The sequence below is a fragment of the Terrapene carolina genome, unplaced genomic scaffold (genome assembly GCF_002925995.2).
Source record: "Terrapene carolina triunguis isolate 2854851 unplaced genomic scaffold, T_m_triunguis-2.0 Scaffold210, whole genome shotgun sequence".
NCBI lineage: Eukaryota > Metazoa > Chordata > Testudines > Emydidae > Terrapene > Terrapene triunguis.
In genome coordinates this window covers 13,825,975-13,841,779 of record NW_020664561.1, presented here as the reverse complement: position 1 = coordinate 13,841,779, position 15,805 = coordinate 13,825,975, and the positions used below count along the sequence as shown (strand labels likewise).

Genomic DNA, 15,805 nt, shown 5'->3' with positions numbered 1-15,805 from the left:
ATATGTAGCGAGAGGAGGCTTGAAAGCGTGATCATCCCACAGTAAATACACGATGGTGGCCACATCATCTCAGAGATCTATACTATCAATATCACAGTACATTTCCCACCGGATGATCATTCCACTGGGTGACCCTTACTGTATCAAGGTCGATATGCCCGAATAGCATATTCTCACCATTCCTGACATGGAAGAAACAATTAAATAAGAGAAAAGCTAGTATTTTCCTGTTTGGTTCCAAAACTTTATTGTAATAAAATTTTATTCACTCACTAGACTGCAGTTGAGTCTGAGCCTTGAAGGGATTCCAATCCCTCCTTTTTTCTATTCTGAAAGAGGGAAAACTCTGTCAGAGGGACTCCCGATGACAACATAAACCATCTTAAAAAGTAGGGGTGAGATCACTGTTTGATGAAGCCTTACTTCAAATATGGAGAGCCCAGCAAAGAATCAAATATCTTATTATAGGAGCAGATTACAAACTCCTCACTCGTTAGTTTTTAATGGTTGACCTCTTTTGCCAGGCAATCTTCCCTGCTTCTAGCATAGGTCAAAGATCCCTGCTTCGGCCCACTCTACACAGAGGAAAGAGCAAATATTGCAAAGACAGGAGGCAGTATGTAAAGAGAAAAGCTATACAGTAGCTTTCCAGGCCAGATCCCAGATCCATCTACAACCTCAACCGTTCCATGCGACTGGTACGCTTAAACAGATGGCAACAATTTAAGACCATTCTCACACTGCATTTGAACAGAATGAGAACATTTGTGTAACAAATTTGTTAATAAGAAAGACTGCTGTACGAAACAAGGATTCCTCCTAAGCCCTAACATTGTAGTCTATTGGCAGGTCTTAGATAGTGAGTACAACTACATAGCTTGGTTTTCTATGAGGTATGTGCAGTAAGCTCATTAGCTTTTAGGGCCTCGTGTTTATAAAGTGAGTACCTGTTTTGAGCGTATAATTACCATGGTGTGTAAATTGTGCATCTATATATGCAAACAGTCTGCTATGCTTTTAACTGTCTGCTTATGTATGCAAATTAGGTGTGCAATTTTGTGAAAACTCTTATAAAATCAAGGGTTTTCTGATTCTCTGTTGTCTTGCACTTTGGATTGTTACATCCACTTTGCATTCATGTAAATAGCTACACTTGGTGCAGGGCAACAGTGAATTGAGCCCTTAGAGTCTATAGACAGCAAGTGCACTGATTTAACTAACTCATGATCTAAATCGCTTTAGTTAAGTCAGTGCAGTCCCCATGGGTAGATGCTCTCACACAGATTGGGGGTGGGGGGGGGAGACAAATACTGATTTGGCCTAATTCAGTTCATAACTGAGTTTACAAGTACCTATCCAAAGGCTGATTTCACTAAATGGAATTAATTAGTGCAGTTTCTGTGTGCAGTCCTTAATTAGAGAGATCATCCCATTCTAGAAAAACTAAATTAATTGATATCACACTTTAACACGACTATTTTAAAGGGTCAGTAGTTTGCCCTGTCCCTTTCGATAACTGATTAAAATATACATGTCTAGTAAACGCTGGGTGCCCCCAGAATAAGTAATGGAATACTGAGAGTTTCCCAAAATATACCTGTTTGGTGGTTTGTGTGAAATCAGTTGTTGTTAGTCCATTTCCCCAAACAGGTGTTCACATCACCAAAGCCATGCCAACTGGCATTGTATCTTGTTGGCCTTTCACCCTTCGAGCCGGTCCTTCCAGATCAGAATTATGTCACCTAGCCAAATATGCTATATCGTTGACTGTACTGTGCCTGTGTTGAAGATAAAAGGTTCCTTCCCGTCTCACGATTATCATTTCAGCACCTTTCACAAGCACAAAGTTCACTTTACAAAACTAAAAATAAGGAATAACAAAAAACAAAAACATTTTTTCGAAAGTTTTCTTTCTCAGCTAATCTTCCATTCTTATTCTGAGCTTGCAACGAGTGCACTGCTGAAATGTACAGCATAAACCATGCCAATTTCTAGACTAGCGGTTCTCAATCTGTTTCAGGAGATTCATGGAGATGCTTCTGTCACGATGGCAAAATGTTCATTGCTCTCCAAGAGGTAATGCCTCTAAATTGGAGCCCGCTGAGAATTCTTTGGGGGGTATCCAGAGCCTTTTTTCACTACCTAAACGGAAAAAAGCAACAATCTCCTTTCTGCCTGGCTGCTTGCCAGCTTTAAGTCTTTGTCAGATACTTCTTTGGTGAATAATCAATGGTAAACAGTATCAGAGGGGTAGCCGTGTTAGTCTGAATCTGTAAAAAGCAACAGAGGGTCCTGTGGCACCTTTAAGACTAACAGAAGTATTGGGAGCATAAGCTTTCGTGGGTGAGGTTCTTACCCACGAAAGCTTAGGCTCCCATTACAACGGTAAACAGATCTGCAAACATTTAGGCCCTGATTCAGCAAGGTACTTAAGCATATGCCTGACTTAAAGCACAATTCGTCCCGTTACATCAATGGGACCATAGAAGGGTACCAGACCCTCAGGAGGACAAAACCAAGCAAAGTAATCTGAAGATATTAAAGTAATAGGAGCTGCAGGGAAGGAGGAGTTATTCAGAACAAATGCATGTAATTCCCCTCATCAGAGAAGAAACTAATGGTAGATTAAAAAAAGAAGGGGTGGAACACAGCTAAACAGCTGCACTCGTTGTATTCTTAGCTTGTTTCCTTAATATTGTCTTAATAGGTTTTCATGCCATCAATCAGTAGGACTGGACGGTGTGGAATCAAGGCTAGAGGGGGAAATGAGTCAATACGAAGCCTGCTATCTTAACAACAGTTCGCAACTGTAGGAGACCCTCTGTTCTAAACAGTCATTTAATACAGGGAAAATAAAAATTTTATTAAAGTTAATGTTTAAAATCAAATTTACACAAGAGGGAAGATACTGTACATCTGGGGTCGGGCTTGGGTTATGGGGGATTGCAAGTATCAGTTACAAGGTTCACGAGGTACATACAGATCACATAACCAGCGTAGATCCAGATTGGAGTGTGGGAGTTTTTATAGCTACATCTCCTTTAACTGTCCATTGCCAGATAGTGCCTGCTAAACCAACTGGCCACAATTTCTGTATATAACGAGCATGGAGTGTGGACTTCAGTGGTAGTTAAAGTTAGAGGCTGCTGAATGAGAGAGAGAGAGACAAAATGGGTTTTAAATTGGGAGGGTGGGGGTGTTGAACTGCTTCCACACCAGGGCGTTGCACTGATTTAGCTCAACCATTTTTTCTACCAAGTTAGTTAAATCTGAAAAAGCTCAGGTTAGACAAATCCTAAGAGCTAGCCCAAAAATTTCTTGAACCACAGCTGAACTACAATATCAATCAGGGTCAGGAGAGGTGTGAAATGCCTGTACAGCCCTACTTACATTGTCCCTATCTGAAAAATGTGCCACTGTGACATCTCACTAGAAATCATTTATATCGGTCTCTAAATATCTACAGAATAATTTTGGATTTCAGATTTGCCATCTATTTAGACTATGAACCAAATGACACAATTTTAGTGCTATTAAAATGGCTGTAGGCTACAGTTCTTGTTTACAAGGGATAGGATATACATGTATGTGGTGCGGCAGTTGGTAGAATGGGTATTGTGCTGATGAGAGCGTAACAGTGTTGAAAGTGTTCCAAATAACATGGTGTCAAGTATCAGAGGGGTAGCCGTGTTAGTCTGGATCTGTAAAAAGCAACAGAGAGTTCTGTGGCACCTTTAAAACTAACAGATGTATTGGAGCATAAGCTTTCGTGGGTGAATGCCACGAAAATCATGCATCCGACGAAGTGGGCATTCACCCACGAAAGCTTATGCTCCAATACATCTGTTAGTCTTAAAGGTGCCACAGAACTCTCTGTTGCTTCAAACAACATGATTTTTTAATGGGAGAATTAAAAGGTTAGCGAAATGAAACTTTACTAAGCATAACGAATGGGTTAACAAAAAGAAAACTGTCTGGTGGTCTGACTCCGAAGCGAGATGCTTGGGCATGTGGAAGTGTCAATTAAACAAGAATACGATGACTTTTGTGAACAGTATGTTCAACCCCATCCAAAGAAAACGCCAGTGACTGCAACTCAAGGAATCCGAGGTACAGGAACTCTCCAGCTTGAGCTGCGAAAGCTTACCTAGAGGAATTTACAACATGTGGTTAAGGTCATCTGATCCGCAGAGTGTCTGATGTTTATCGAGCTGAGTAGAGAAGGTTCTGAAATCACTTCCAAACCCTGAATCTGTCATGTGGCACACTAGGCCACCACCAAAGTCACCCCAAGCTGTTTACGTGGCCAGATACAATAATAAATAGCTAAAATGAGAGGGTAAATATAACAACAATAAAAGCTGTTTTATCCAGCCCTTCACCAACCAGAAAGCTCTATAACCTGGCATTTCTGATCTTCATTGAAATTCCGGTTTATAGGCTGGTTGGTGCGGGGCCGGCAGGGGGTTGGGGCGCAGGAGGAGGTCCGGGCTCTGGGAGGGAGTTTGGGTGCGATACAGGGCTCGGGGCAGTGGGTTGGGGCATGGGAGTGGGAATGGGGCAGAGGCTCTGGGAGGGAGTTTGGGTGCGGGAGGGGGCTCCGGGCAGCGGGTAGGGGCACGGGAGGGGATGTGGGGGTGCCAGATCCGAGGGCTGCTCACCTGGGGCAGCTCCCCGCAAGCGGCGACCTGTCCCGGCTGCTCCTAGGTGGAGGTGCGGCAGGCAGCTCTGTGCGCTATCCCGGCCCCGAGAGCTAGCGCTGCAGCTCCCATTGACTGGGAACCGCGGCCAATGGGAGCTACGAGGGCAGCACCTGCGGGCAGAGGCAGCGTGCAGAGCCGCCTGCCACGCCTCTGCCTAGGAGCAGCCAGGACAGGTCGCCACTTGCGGGGAGCTGCCTGAGATTAGCTCCCCCTGGACCTGGCACCCCGCACCTCCTCCTGCCCCCCAACCCGCTGCCCCGAGCCCCCTCCCACACCCAAACTCCCTCCCAGAGCCCGCACCCCGCACTCTCACCCATGCCCTGCATGCCCTCCCACACCCCAAACCCCAGCCTTGCACCCCCTCTGCACCCAAACTCCCACCCTCTTAGTTAACCAGCATTTTTCACTTACCGGGACCCCCCATTCCCCCAACATGCCAGATAAAACAGCTTTTACTGTAGTTGGCAGCATCACTTCCTTGAAAAGAAAGCTGGTGGCCTCCACAGAAATTATTTTTGTTTTGTCCAAATTTGCCAGAGTCCCTCTAGCTCTGGGTCTGAAATGTTCAGTATATCAGTGTCTAAAAGCCACGGAAGGACACAGCAGCTTCCTTTATTAATACTGTGCTATATGGACGACTTGTCCAACACACATAAACATACTTCCAATTCTGGGACATTACTGGAAGCAATACGAGAAGGGATAAATTCAGCATCTGAGCCCTGAGCTGGGGAAGAAATCTTGGCTGTATGTGCACTTGGGGTTGTTAGATCAGACTTATGAAGAGTGAAGTATGGCAATTTACTCTGACCTCTGCTTTATTTTCTCAAGCTAACTTCTCTTTTTCTCCTCCAGCCTTACAGTCATGGTTTTTACTAGTGATTTTGAGAAGATCAGAATCTATATTCCACAGTGCCCAGCCGTGTTCCTAGGAGCTGTGGTACTGGTCAATTTTCTAATGCCAGTAACTACTTTGTGGGATGAAATTAAAATGAACTTGAGAAACTAATGGTTGACATCCCATCCACAATCAAGATAAATCACTGTAGATTAAAGCAGTTAAGATTGATCTGAGCTCAGGACCTCATACCAAGCACTGCAACAATCTAGCGAGACCAAGGCTTGTAAAACAGTTGGGATTGCTGTTTTGCGGATGCAAGGTATTGTATAGGCATGGCCCATGCCATGAACTTGGCAGCAAGTTTGACCTAAATTCTGTGGCAAGGGGCTTGGAGTCCACAGCACTCCAGTGAAGCAGAATGGAAATTCAGATCGGTTTAAAAATTGGTATTTTACTAAATTGAATATGAAAATGAGTAATAAAATCAGTACAGTATCCCTTATGTTACAGTAACTCCTCACTTAAAGTTGTCCCAGTTAATGCTGTTTCGTTGTTACATTGCTGATCAATTAGAGAACATGCTCGTTTAAAGTTGTGCAATGCTCCCTTATAACGTTTGGCAGCTGCCTGCTTTGTCCACTGCTTGCAGAAAGAGCAGCCTGTTGGAGCTAGCTGGTGGGGGCTTGGAACCAGGGTGGACTGGCAGCCCCCCTATCAGCTCCCCTAAGTTCCCTGTGCGGCAGTCACCCAGCAGGCTAGCAATTGCCAGGCAGTTCAGCTGTCCTTCCCCCCACTGCCATGTGCTACTCCTGCCTTGGAGCTGCTGCTTGGTGTGCAGGGGCGGGGTGGGGGGGAGAAGAGGAGGGCTAAAGTCAGGGTGTCCCCCTCCCCCCTGCTTACCCTATCTCCATAAAGCAGGGAGGGGACACGACAGGGCTCAGGACAGAGGGAGCTTGCTGGCAGCAGCTGCTGTCTCATCTTGCTGATCTATTTAAAAAGGCAATGTACTTAGAGTGGACTCACAATACTTAAAGGGGCAATGCGCACCTCTCTCTCTCTTTCTCACACAGGGTGTGTCTCTCTGTATCTGTCTGCCATGCTGTCTCCCCTCCCTCCATTTGTGCTGCCTTGTAGAGTGTGACGCTAATTAACAACAATGTGTTAACCCTTGAGGGCTCAGCCAACTGCTAGTTCATCATTTAGCAGTAAGGCATTCCCTGGGAAATATCCCACCCTCGGACTCCACCACCTCAACCAAGCTTTCCAATCATCATTGCTGTGTACAGTATTAAATTGTTTGTTTAAAACTTATAGTGTGTGTGTGTATGTGTCTTTTGTCTGATGAAAAAAATTTCCCTGGAACCTAACCCCACCCCCCCCCCCCAATTTACATTAATTTTTATGGGGAAATTGGATTCACTTAACATAGTTTCGCTTAAAGTCGCATTTTTCAGGAACATAACTACAATGTTAAGTGAGGAGTTACTGTACTTGAATTGATACTAAATGTAAGTAATGTTATGATTCCCCAAAATTTTACATTGTCAATGTGCTGCAGAACTTCATATTGAAAATGCGTAACTGCACTGTACAATTTGTTGAGGGAAGCCAGTGATTTGGGGATAGCAGGATCTTTTGGCATGGGAAGCAGTTTGGAACTGTGGGATGAGTACATAAACTGGATGTTCCTGCTAAAATGATCAGCCATTAAATATTTAATTTTAACATTTTAATGTCCATCATTAGGTTTCAAAGTCAACAAACCCCTAAGATGAATGGCACAGTTCAGACCTCCTTAGAGTTATTGTTTCAGGAAGATTTCACTGAGAACTAGGTTTTATTGGGACTTAATTTTAAAAATGACAGCTAAGATTCTAGTGAACACTTTATGCAGCACATAAGGCCCTAGGTACAGGCATTGTGAGTTCATGGCATTCCAATGATTTGTTATGATTTGTTATGATGAATTTTCTCATGTACACAGGGCCACGGAAACAAGGAAATTTAAATTAAAATGTAATAAGCATCAAGACGTGATTTTCATGTTGTTGTTTTGCCACTCTTCTGATTTTAAATTCTCAAACATTTGTTACTGAAATGCAGTAGCTGGGAATGGTCTCTCCTCCACTTAGACACAAGTGGCACAGATCCATACAAACAATCCACTCTTCCACACACTTCACAGCCACTCATACAAGTCTCTTTCCACTCACCAATATACATACATAACCACGGACAAAAGAGTATGTACTAGATGCAGCTGTTCAATTAATTATCAAATTTATTAGGGTCCTGGATTTTTATAGCCAACATGATATTTCTCTCCCAAATAAACATATTTCAATAAAAACATGACAGAATGAACAGAGAGAAGGTATGGATGGGCCAGCTCTGATTAAATGGACTGTGCAGTCCTTGCAAAGGCTGCAATGACAGATCTCCAAATCCAGTGCTGAAGAGCAGTCACAATCAGTTCAGAGTCCGGGACTGCAGTAGGGCTCCATTTAACCCATCAGACCTAGAGAAAAGCTCAACTTAATGCACCCCAAAAAAAGTCCAACTAGTTATGACAATGCTCAGTACCTTGTAGGAGCTTCACTTCCATATATGTCCTTTGACTTCTCAGACCTCATTGTTTAATGGAAATGGAGCTTTTTCCTCTTGTAACTCCAGAGGACAGGTGCCAGGCCAGTCAGCACTGACTACTTGCAGGGATCACGGAGTTCCTTACGAAGCAATGTCTCCATAATAGACTTATACTGGCCCTCCTTCAGGAAGGGAGTGGTGGACCAGTTTTCGTGCATGTGGAGGGTGGGTGGGGGGGGTGGAGCAGTTTCTCTAGCATAACTGAACAGTAGTAACCGGCAAAAAATAGTGACCACAATCATAGAGCCCTAAACACTAAGATTTGTCCACTTTATGTGTGCGCTCATGCCTCCTTAGAGTGCCTGACTCTGTGAAGGAATGACCACAGTAAGCGCAAGAGTAGGGTTTTTCTCCAGTATGGATCCGCTGATGGCGCTGTAGTGATGCCAGTCGTGTGAAGGTGCCTCCACACTCCTCACAATAAAAAGGGCGCTCTCCAGAGTGAGTCTGTTGGTGCCTTTTCAACCTCAGTAGTTGGACAAAGGCCATACCACATTCTTGACATTTATATGGTTTGTCCTGTCGATGGATCACCTTGTGTTTCGACAGCAGATTAGGTTTACGGAAACCTTTGCCACACATTGGACAGATGTAAGGTTTAGACTCTTCTTCCCCAGGCTTTTGATTTTCTGAACACTGCTGGTTAGTGTCCCCACTGCCATGCTTGTTTTGATGTAATGTTGACCATGGGTTCCTAACCATGCCATTTCCCAAAACTACCTTGGAGCGCTCAATCTTGTGCACGTTGCGTAGGTGCCTCCAGACATCAGCCGTGCGGATGAACCCCTTGTCACACTCTGGACACTTGTGTGGTCTGTCACTTGAATGAATGAGCTTGTGCATTCGCAAGTTCGCAGCACGGAAGAACTCTTTGCCGCAGATGGGGCATTGGTACGAATGCTCTGTCAGATGGATCTGTTTGTGTTCTTGTAATTCACCCAGATCCTGGAAAGAGGCACCACACTTCTTGCACCTATAAGACAAAGCCTCTCCAGTGATGGACTCGAGGTCCTCATCAAAAGCATCAACAAGAATGATCTTTTCATCATCCTCACTTAATCCTCCCTGAGGTTCCTCAGAAGAGTAGAACTCCAGATCCTCATCTTCACATTGCAGGTCAAAGTTGGTGTTGGAGGTGACAAAAACCCCAGCTGTAGTCTTGCCTCGCTTCTGGTAGTAGGTCTCATAGGTTTCCTCATCTTCACACTGCAATTCTACAGGGAGTTCTTGCCTACCTGAAGGTCCAGCAGGGCTACAACCAGGACTGCATGGTTGAGAGTAGTCTAAGTCTACCTCCAGCTGGAGGCTAGATTTGCGACCCACCCGCTCAGAGGAATGACTGGAGTCATCTGAATGCTCCTCACCTGTGTCACAAGTGTCATTATCGGACTCCCAGTCCACCTCGTCCATCCTGTGGTGTCATATATGGAGATTATATATGGCTTACTTTGGATGTAAAAACACCATGTTCTTATAGTCCTTCATGATTGGCTCATCTCGTTCTCAACTCCAATCACAGCCCTCCCTAGAAAAAACAGGAGATGATTTCATTAGCCAATTTGCCAACATTCACATTAAGTAAAGCTAACAACCACAAGAGATCTTTTTCTGGTGAACAGAATAATACTGAGACTTTGTGCATTAGTTTCACTCTAGGAGACACTGGGTAGTTTACTATGATCACCAAATGGAACACTTCTATATCTCCATAAAGTTAAATCATCTATTTTAATCTGATCTTTACTGCAAATTTGAATAATTAAGGTAACAACTACTGGTTTCTCTAGCCTTAAAAAAATACCATTAAGAATTCCTATAATTTCTGTTTTAGAATTTGATAACGTGGATGCATCCACTTCATATATTTGGTGATCTGAGATTTGGTTTTGAGTTTTCCCTTGTTTTGTAATAGGATTTAGAAATGTGGCGGGGCGATGACTCACCGGCGTGGCGCCTCCTGCTTGTTGTCCAGGGAATTAGCTCTTTTCCAGCTCGGAGCGCCCTCTGCAGGGCGGTATCTTGCTTGCCGCTGGCCCCGTGTCCCTCCTGGACCCCGGTGCCCTTTGCCCTGGGGTTCTGCCCCAGCAGTAACCCCCAATATGAGTCTCCCCTCCCTGGGGAACCCCCATCCCTCTAAACCCACCTTGCCTCAGTGACTACTGCCAGTCATCATCTAGCCCCCACTCACTGGGGCAGACTGCAGTCTGTAAACCACTCATCATTAGCAAGGGGGTTAGGATCTAGCCCCCACTCACTGGGGCAGACTGCAGTCTGTAAACCACTCATCATTAGCAAGGGGGTTAGGACCAGCTGCCTCTGCCTATTTCTGGGCTGCCCCTCTGCAGCCCTAGTACCCATTTGTAGGCCTTTAACTAGGCCTGCAGCCTGGGCCTTTGCTAGGCTGGAGCTCCCCAGCTCCCTCTGCCCTTCCCCAGCACTGTTTTACCCTGACAAGGCCTGCAGCTTGGGGTTTTGCTAGGCTGAAGCTCCTCAGCTCCCTCTGCCCTTCTCTAGCACTGCTCCACCCTAGGTACCCTCCTCAGCTCCCAGGCAGCCAGGTCCTTCTCCCTCAAGAAGCTAGAGAGAATGAGTGTTTCAGTCCCTGGCACTCAGCCCTCTTATAAGGCCAGCTGTGGCCTGACTAGGGCATGGCCCCACCTGTGACTGCTTCCCCCAATCAGCCTAGCATTTCTCAACTGCAGCCCTCTCCAGGCCTGCTTTAACCCCTTCAGGGCCAGAGTGGGTTGACCACCCCGCTACAAGAAACTACAGTAACTCCCCACTTAACGTCCTCTCGCGTAACATTGTTTCGATCTTACGACCCTGCTCAATTATAGAACATGCTCCATTTAAAGTTGTGCAATGCTTCGCTATAACGTCATTTGGCTGCCTGCTTTGTCCACAGCTATCAGCTCCCCTATGCCCCCCCCCATAGCGCCTCCCACCCGCCGGCAGACCCCGCGGATCAGCACCTTCCCCCTCCTCCCCCCATGTCCCGCCAGTGGCAATCAGCTGGCTTGCGGCATTCAGGAGGGAGGGGAGGAGCGAGGACTTGGTGCGCAGGCTCCCCCTCCCTCCCAAACACCGCAAGCCAGCTGATTGCCATGGGCAGGAGGCAGGGGAGGGAGGAAGGGAGGGGGGAGCCTGCATGCCGAGTCCTCATTCCTCCCCCCTCCCTCCTACCCCCTGAACGTCGCAAGACAGCTGATTCCCGCGGGCAGGAGGGAGGGGAGAGGAGCGAGGATGCAGCGCACCTCCCCCCTCCCTCCCCTGCCTGTGGCAATCAGCTGGCTTGCGGTGTTCAGGAGGCAGGGGAGGGAGGGAGAGCCTGTGTGCCGTGAGCTCGCTCCTCCCCCCTCCCTCCTGAATGCTGCAAGCCATCTGATTGCCACGGGCAGGAGGCAGGGGAGACGCGGCGTGAGCAGTAAAGGTGGGGGAAGAGAAGAGGCGGGTTAAGGGGGAGGGTTTGGGGGAAGGAGTGGCATGGGCGGGCTGAGGGTTGAGCCCTCCGCCCCTGGCGCTTGCAGAGTAGGGGAAGCTGACGCTGCTGCTGCGCAATGTGCTTCTCCGAGCCTACAGCACCTTCCACCTCCTTGCCTGTCTCATTGTCTCCAGTGCCAGTGGGCTGTGCCTGTGTGGGGTAAGGCGGGGGCACTTCCCAACTATCGTACTGTACTGTATGGCAAAAGAAAATTTCCCTGGAACCTAACCCCCCCATTTACATTCATTCTTATAGGGAAATTGGATTCTCTTAACATTGTTTCACTTAAAGTCGCATTTTTCAGGAACATAACTACAACGTTAAGTGAGGAGTTACTGTATTCCCACACTTCTTTGAACTCTTCTACATCTAGTCTACTCTTCTCTTCTCCACAATATATATATATATTATCATAAGATATGACTTGTTAGATCTGAGATTCATTTTCCCTGGTAAACATTGATCCTGACAAACTTTTCCACACAAATAAACCATATGATCTTTTCATATTAAATGCTCAGTAATGACCAACAGCCTGCCAGAATACATAACAGAAGCAGCAAGAACATTTTATGATCTATTTTTGCTGCTGTTGTTCTTGGGCCACTCTAAAACATTACTGTACTCTTATTTCTTTCTGCTTTTCTAGAATAGATTATCGTCTCACTCTCCTAGCTAGAAGAAGTCATTCTGGGGTCTAGTACAATTTATAAAATATTTTAAATTGCATCTCTTCAATTGTTAAATCCCTGCCAGCCATGTTGCTTCTTTCACATTATTTGGCCTATTTCTTTTCCAGCCATCTAAAGTTTCCACATCAGACAGTCCTAGCCATTCCTGAGCGAACAGCAAACATCTTTCTTCCTTTAAACATGGGCGGGACTGACATAATCAAACTTATTCAAGTTAAGATCTTACACTTAACTCCCAGGACAGACTCCCTTCACTACACAGGGCTTTGTCAGAAGATTCATATTAAGTTTTCTCTTTGCATTGCTAGAGATATATAATTTTGTATAAGTGACCACCAGGCACATCATTTCCCTGTGCCCTAACCCTGCTCCCTGGTAGGGGCGCTGGGCGAGCAGGTGGAGCAGGGCAAGCCCCCGCGCCTTGCCCCCACTCCCTGGCAGGAGTGCCAGGCGGGGGAAGCCCCTACGCCCCACCCCATTTCCCAGCAGGAGCACTGGAGGGGTGGGGGGCGGGGGGGGAGTGTAGGTGGAAGGGGTGGGAAGCGGCCCCCACTTGCTCTGGCTCAGTGCCCCACAAAACTGAAATCCGCCTCTGAATACCAAATCAACAGCCCCCTCCCCCAACTCACTGACTTTCCCCATACATACTCTTCTACTCATTCTCTTATGTATAGTATGTGATTTGCCCCTTGCTTGTCCTATCACCTTCCTTTTCTGTCCCATCTTTTCCCCCCTGCTCCAGGTGATTCCCCAGCCCCACCCTTCCACATCCTTATTTGTATGTATTTGGAGTTCAATGCCCCTTCACTTAAATCCCTGCACTTTCCTGTGTGCCCACTAACTTCCACCCATTCTAATTCATTCTTTTTATTGCCTACCCATTTTCTCATTCTCCCATATATGTTATCACCCCATCTTCTTCCACACATTCCCATACCTCACAGGGATAAACCTGTGTAAGTAAATTGTTTCAGGATGTGGGAACCATGTGCCATCCTAACTCAGTAATGTGTGTCACTTACTCTCCTTGGAAGAATCTGGTGCCACACCCCAATGGAGAACTATTCTAAATATTGCTTGCACTAGTCACCTCATGCTGAATGCACTACTAGTATAATATGTTAAACAGTAAACTAATCTCATAAGAACAGAACAGGGCAATTTATCGAGTGATCCATCCCCTCTTGTCCAGTCCCAGCTTCTCGCAGTCAGCAGTTTAGGGACACCTAGAACACAGGGCTGTGTCCCTGATCATCTTGCTAATAGCCATTGATGAACCTATCTTCCATGAACTTGTCTAATTTTTTTATTAATAAAGTTATACTTTTGGCCTTCACAACATCCCCTGGCAACGGATTCCAGAGGTTGACTGTGCGTTCTGTGAAGAAGTACTTCCCTTTGTTTGCTTTAAACCTACTGCCTATTAATTTCATTGGGTGACCTCCTAGTTCTTGTGTTATTTACCCCTTCACATAACACTTCCTTATTCACTTTCTCCACACTATTCATGATTTTATAGACCTCCATCATATCCTCCCCTTACTTGTCTCTTTACTAAAATGAACAGTCCCTCCTTTTTAATTTCTCCTCCTATCGAAGCTGTTCCATCCCCCTAATCATTTTTGTTGCCTTTTGCTGTACTTTTTCCAATTCTAATATATCTTTTTTGAGACGGGGTGACCAGAACTGTATGCAATATTCAAGGTGTGGGCATACCATGGACTTATATAGTTGCATTATGATATTGTGTCTGTCTTATTATCTAACCCTTTCCTAATGGGACCTATATTCTGTTGGCTTTATTAACTGCTGCTGCACACTGATCTGATGTTTTCAAAAAACTATCCATAGTGAATCCAAGATCTCTTTCTTGAGTAGTAATAGCAAATTTAGACCCATAGTTTTGTATATATAGTTGAGATTATGTTTTTCAATGTTGATTGCTTTACATTTATCAACAATGAATTTCATCTGCCATTCTGTTGCCCAGTCGCCCAGTTTTGTGAGATCCCTTTGTAACTCTTCACAGTCAGTTTTAGCCTTAACTATCTTGAGTAATTTTGCATCATCTGCAAACTTTGCTACTTCACTGTTTACCCCCTTTTCCAGATAATTTATTAATATTTTCAACAGCACTGGTCCCAGTGTTGAGCCTTGGAGGACCCTGCTATTTACCTCCTTCCACTGTGAAAACTGACCGTTTAGAACTACCCTTTGTTTCCTAGTTACTGAGCCATGAGAGGACCTTCCTTCTTATCCCATAACAGCTACTTTGCTTAAGAGCCTTTGGTGAGGAACCTTGTCAAAGACTTGTTGAAAGTCCAAATACACTATATCCCCTGGGTCACCCTTGCCCACATGTTTGTTGACCCTTTCAAAGAATTCTAACAGATTGGTGAGGCACAATTTCCCTTTACAAAAGCCGAGTTGACTCTTCCCCCCCCCTCCCCAACACATCATGTTCCTTTATGTGTCTAATAATTGTTATTTACTATAGTTTCAACCAATCCGTTTTGTACAAAAGTTAGGCTTACTGGCCTGCAATTGCCAGGATCACTTGTGGAGCCTTTTTTAAAAATTGGCATTACATTAGCTATCCACTAGTCATCTGTTACACAGGCTGATTTAAGCAATATATTACATACCTTTCTGCAGTAGTTCTGCTATTTCACATTTGAGCTTCTTCAGAACTCTTTGGTGAATACCATCTGGTCCTGATGATTTATTACTGTTTATCAATTTGTTCCAAAACCTCCTCTATTGACACCTTAAGCCAGGGCAGTTCCTCAGATTTGTCACCTAAAAAGAATAGCTTAGGTGTGGGAATCTCCCTCACATTCTCTGCAGTGAAGACCAATACACAGATTCATGCCCACAATGGCCTTATCTTCCTTGAGTGCTCCTTAAGCACCAAAATTGTCCTGTGGCCTCACTGATTGTTTGGCAGTGTTTCTGCTGCACTTAAAAAAAAAAGGTACTGTTAATTTTTGTGTCTTTTCTTAGTTGCTCTTCAAATTTACTCGCCTGCCTAATTATACTTTTACACTTAACTTGCCAGAGTTAATGCTCCTTTCTAGTTTCCTCAGTAAGATTTGACTTCCAATTGCTAAAGAACATCTGTTTGTGTCTAACCGCATCTCTTACTGCGGTTTAGCCACAGTGAAATTTTTTTCAGCTCTCTTACTGTTTATTTATTTATTTAAGGTATACACATAGTTTGAACCGCTAAAATGGTGTTTTGAAAAAGTTTCCATGCAGCTTCCAAGAACTTCACTCTTGTGACTGTTCCTTTTAACCCCCCCCCCCCCCCCCCCCAACCTTAATCTCAGTAGTACAACCACCCCACTACCACTAGTTCCAACATCGGACACTACAAGTATATGGAAACAGAATACGGGAGAAAGAAAAAGGTCATACGGAGGAGAAAAGAGACCAGAGAGGA

At 45.1% G+C, this 15,805-nt stretch overlaps 1 protein-coding gene across 2 annotated transcripts in view; it reads right to left on the bottom strand.

The window, feature by feature from the left end:
* Window positions 1–8,372: 8,372 nt before the first annotated feature.
* Window positions 8,373–15,805, bottom strand: part of LOC113407242 (zinc finger protein 420-like) — a 7,708-nt gene continuing 275 nt past the window's right edge. The window contains exons 1-2 of one of the 2 annotated variants that reach the window (XM_026655523.2): window positions 10,134–10,210; window positions 8,373–9,715 (exon numbers count right to left, since the gene is read on the bottom strand). In XM_026655523.2, the coding sequence (XP_026511308.1) occupies window positions 8,446–9,600 (1,155 nt within the window). In that variant the 5' untranslated portion in view covers window positions 9,601–9,715; window positions 10,134–10,210 and the 3' untranslated portion in view covers window positions 8,373–8,445. Of the gene's footprint in view, window positions 9,716–10,133; window positions 10,211–15,805 lie in introns of those variants that run through there. The other variant, XM_026655522.2, reaches the window with a different exon arrangement.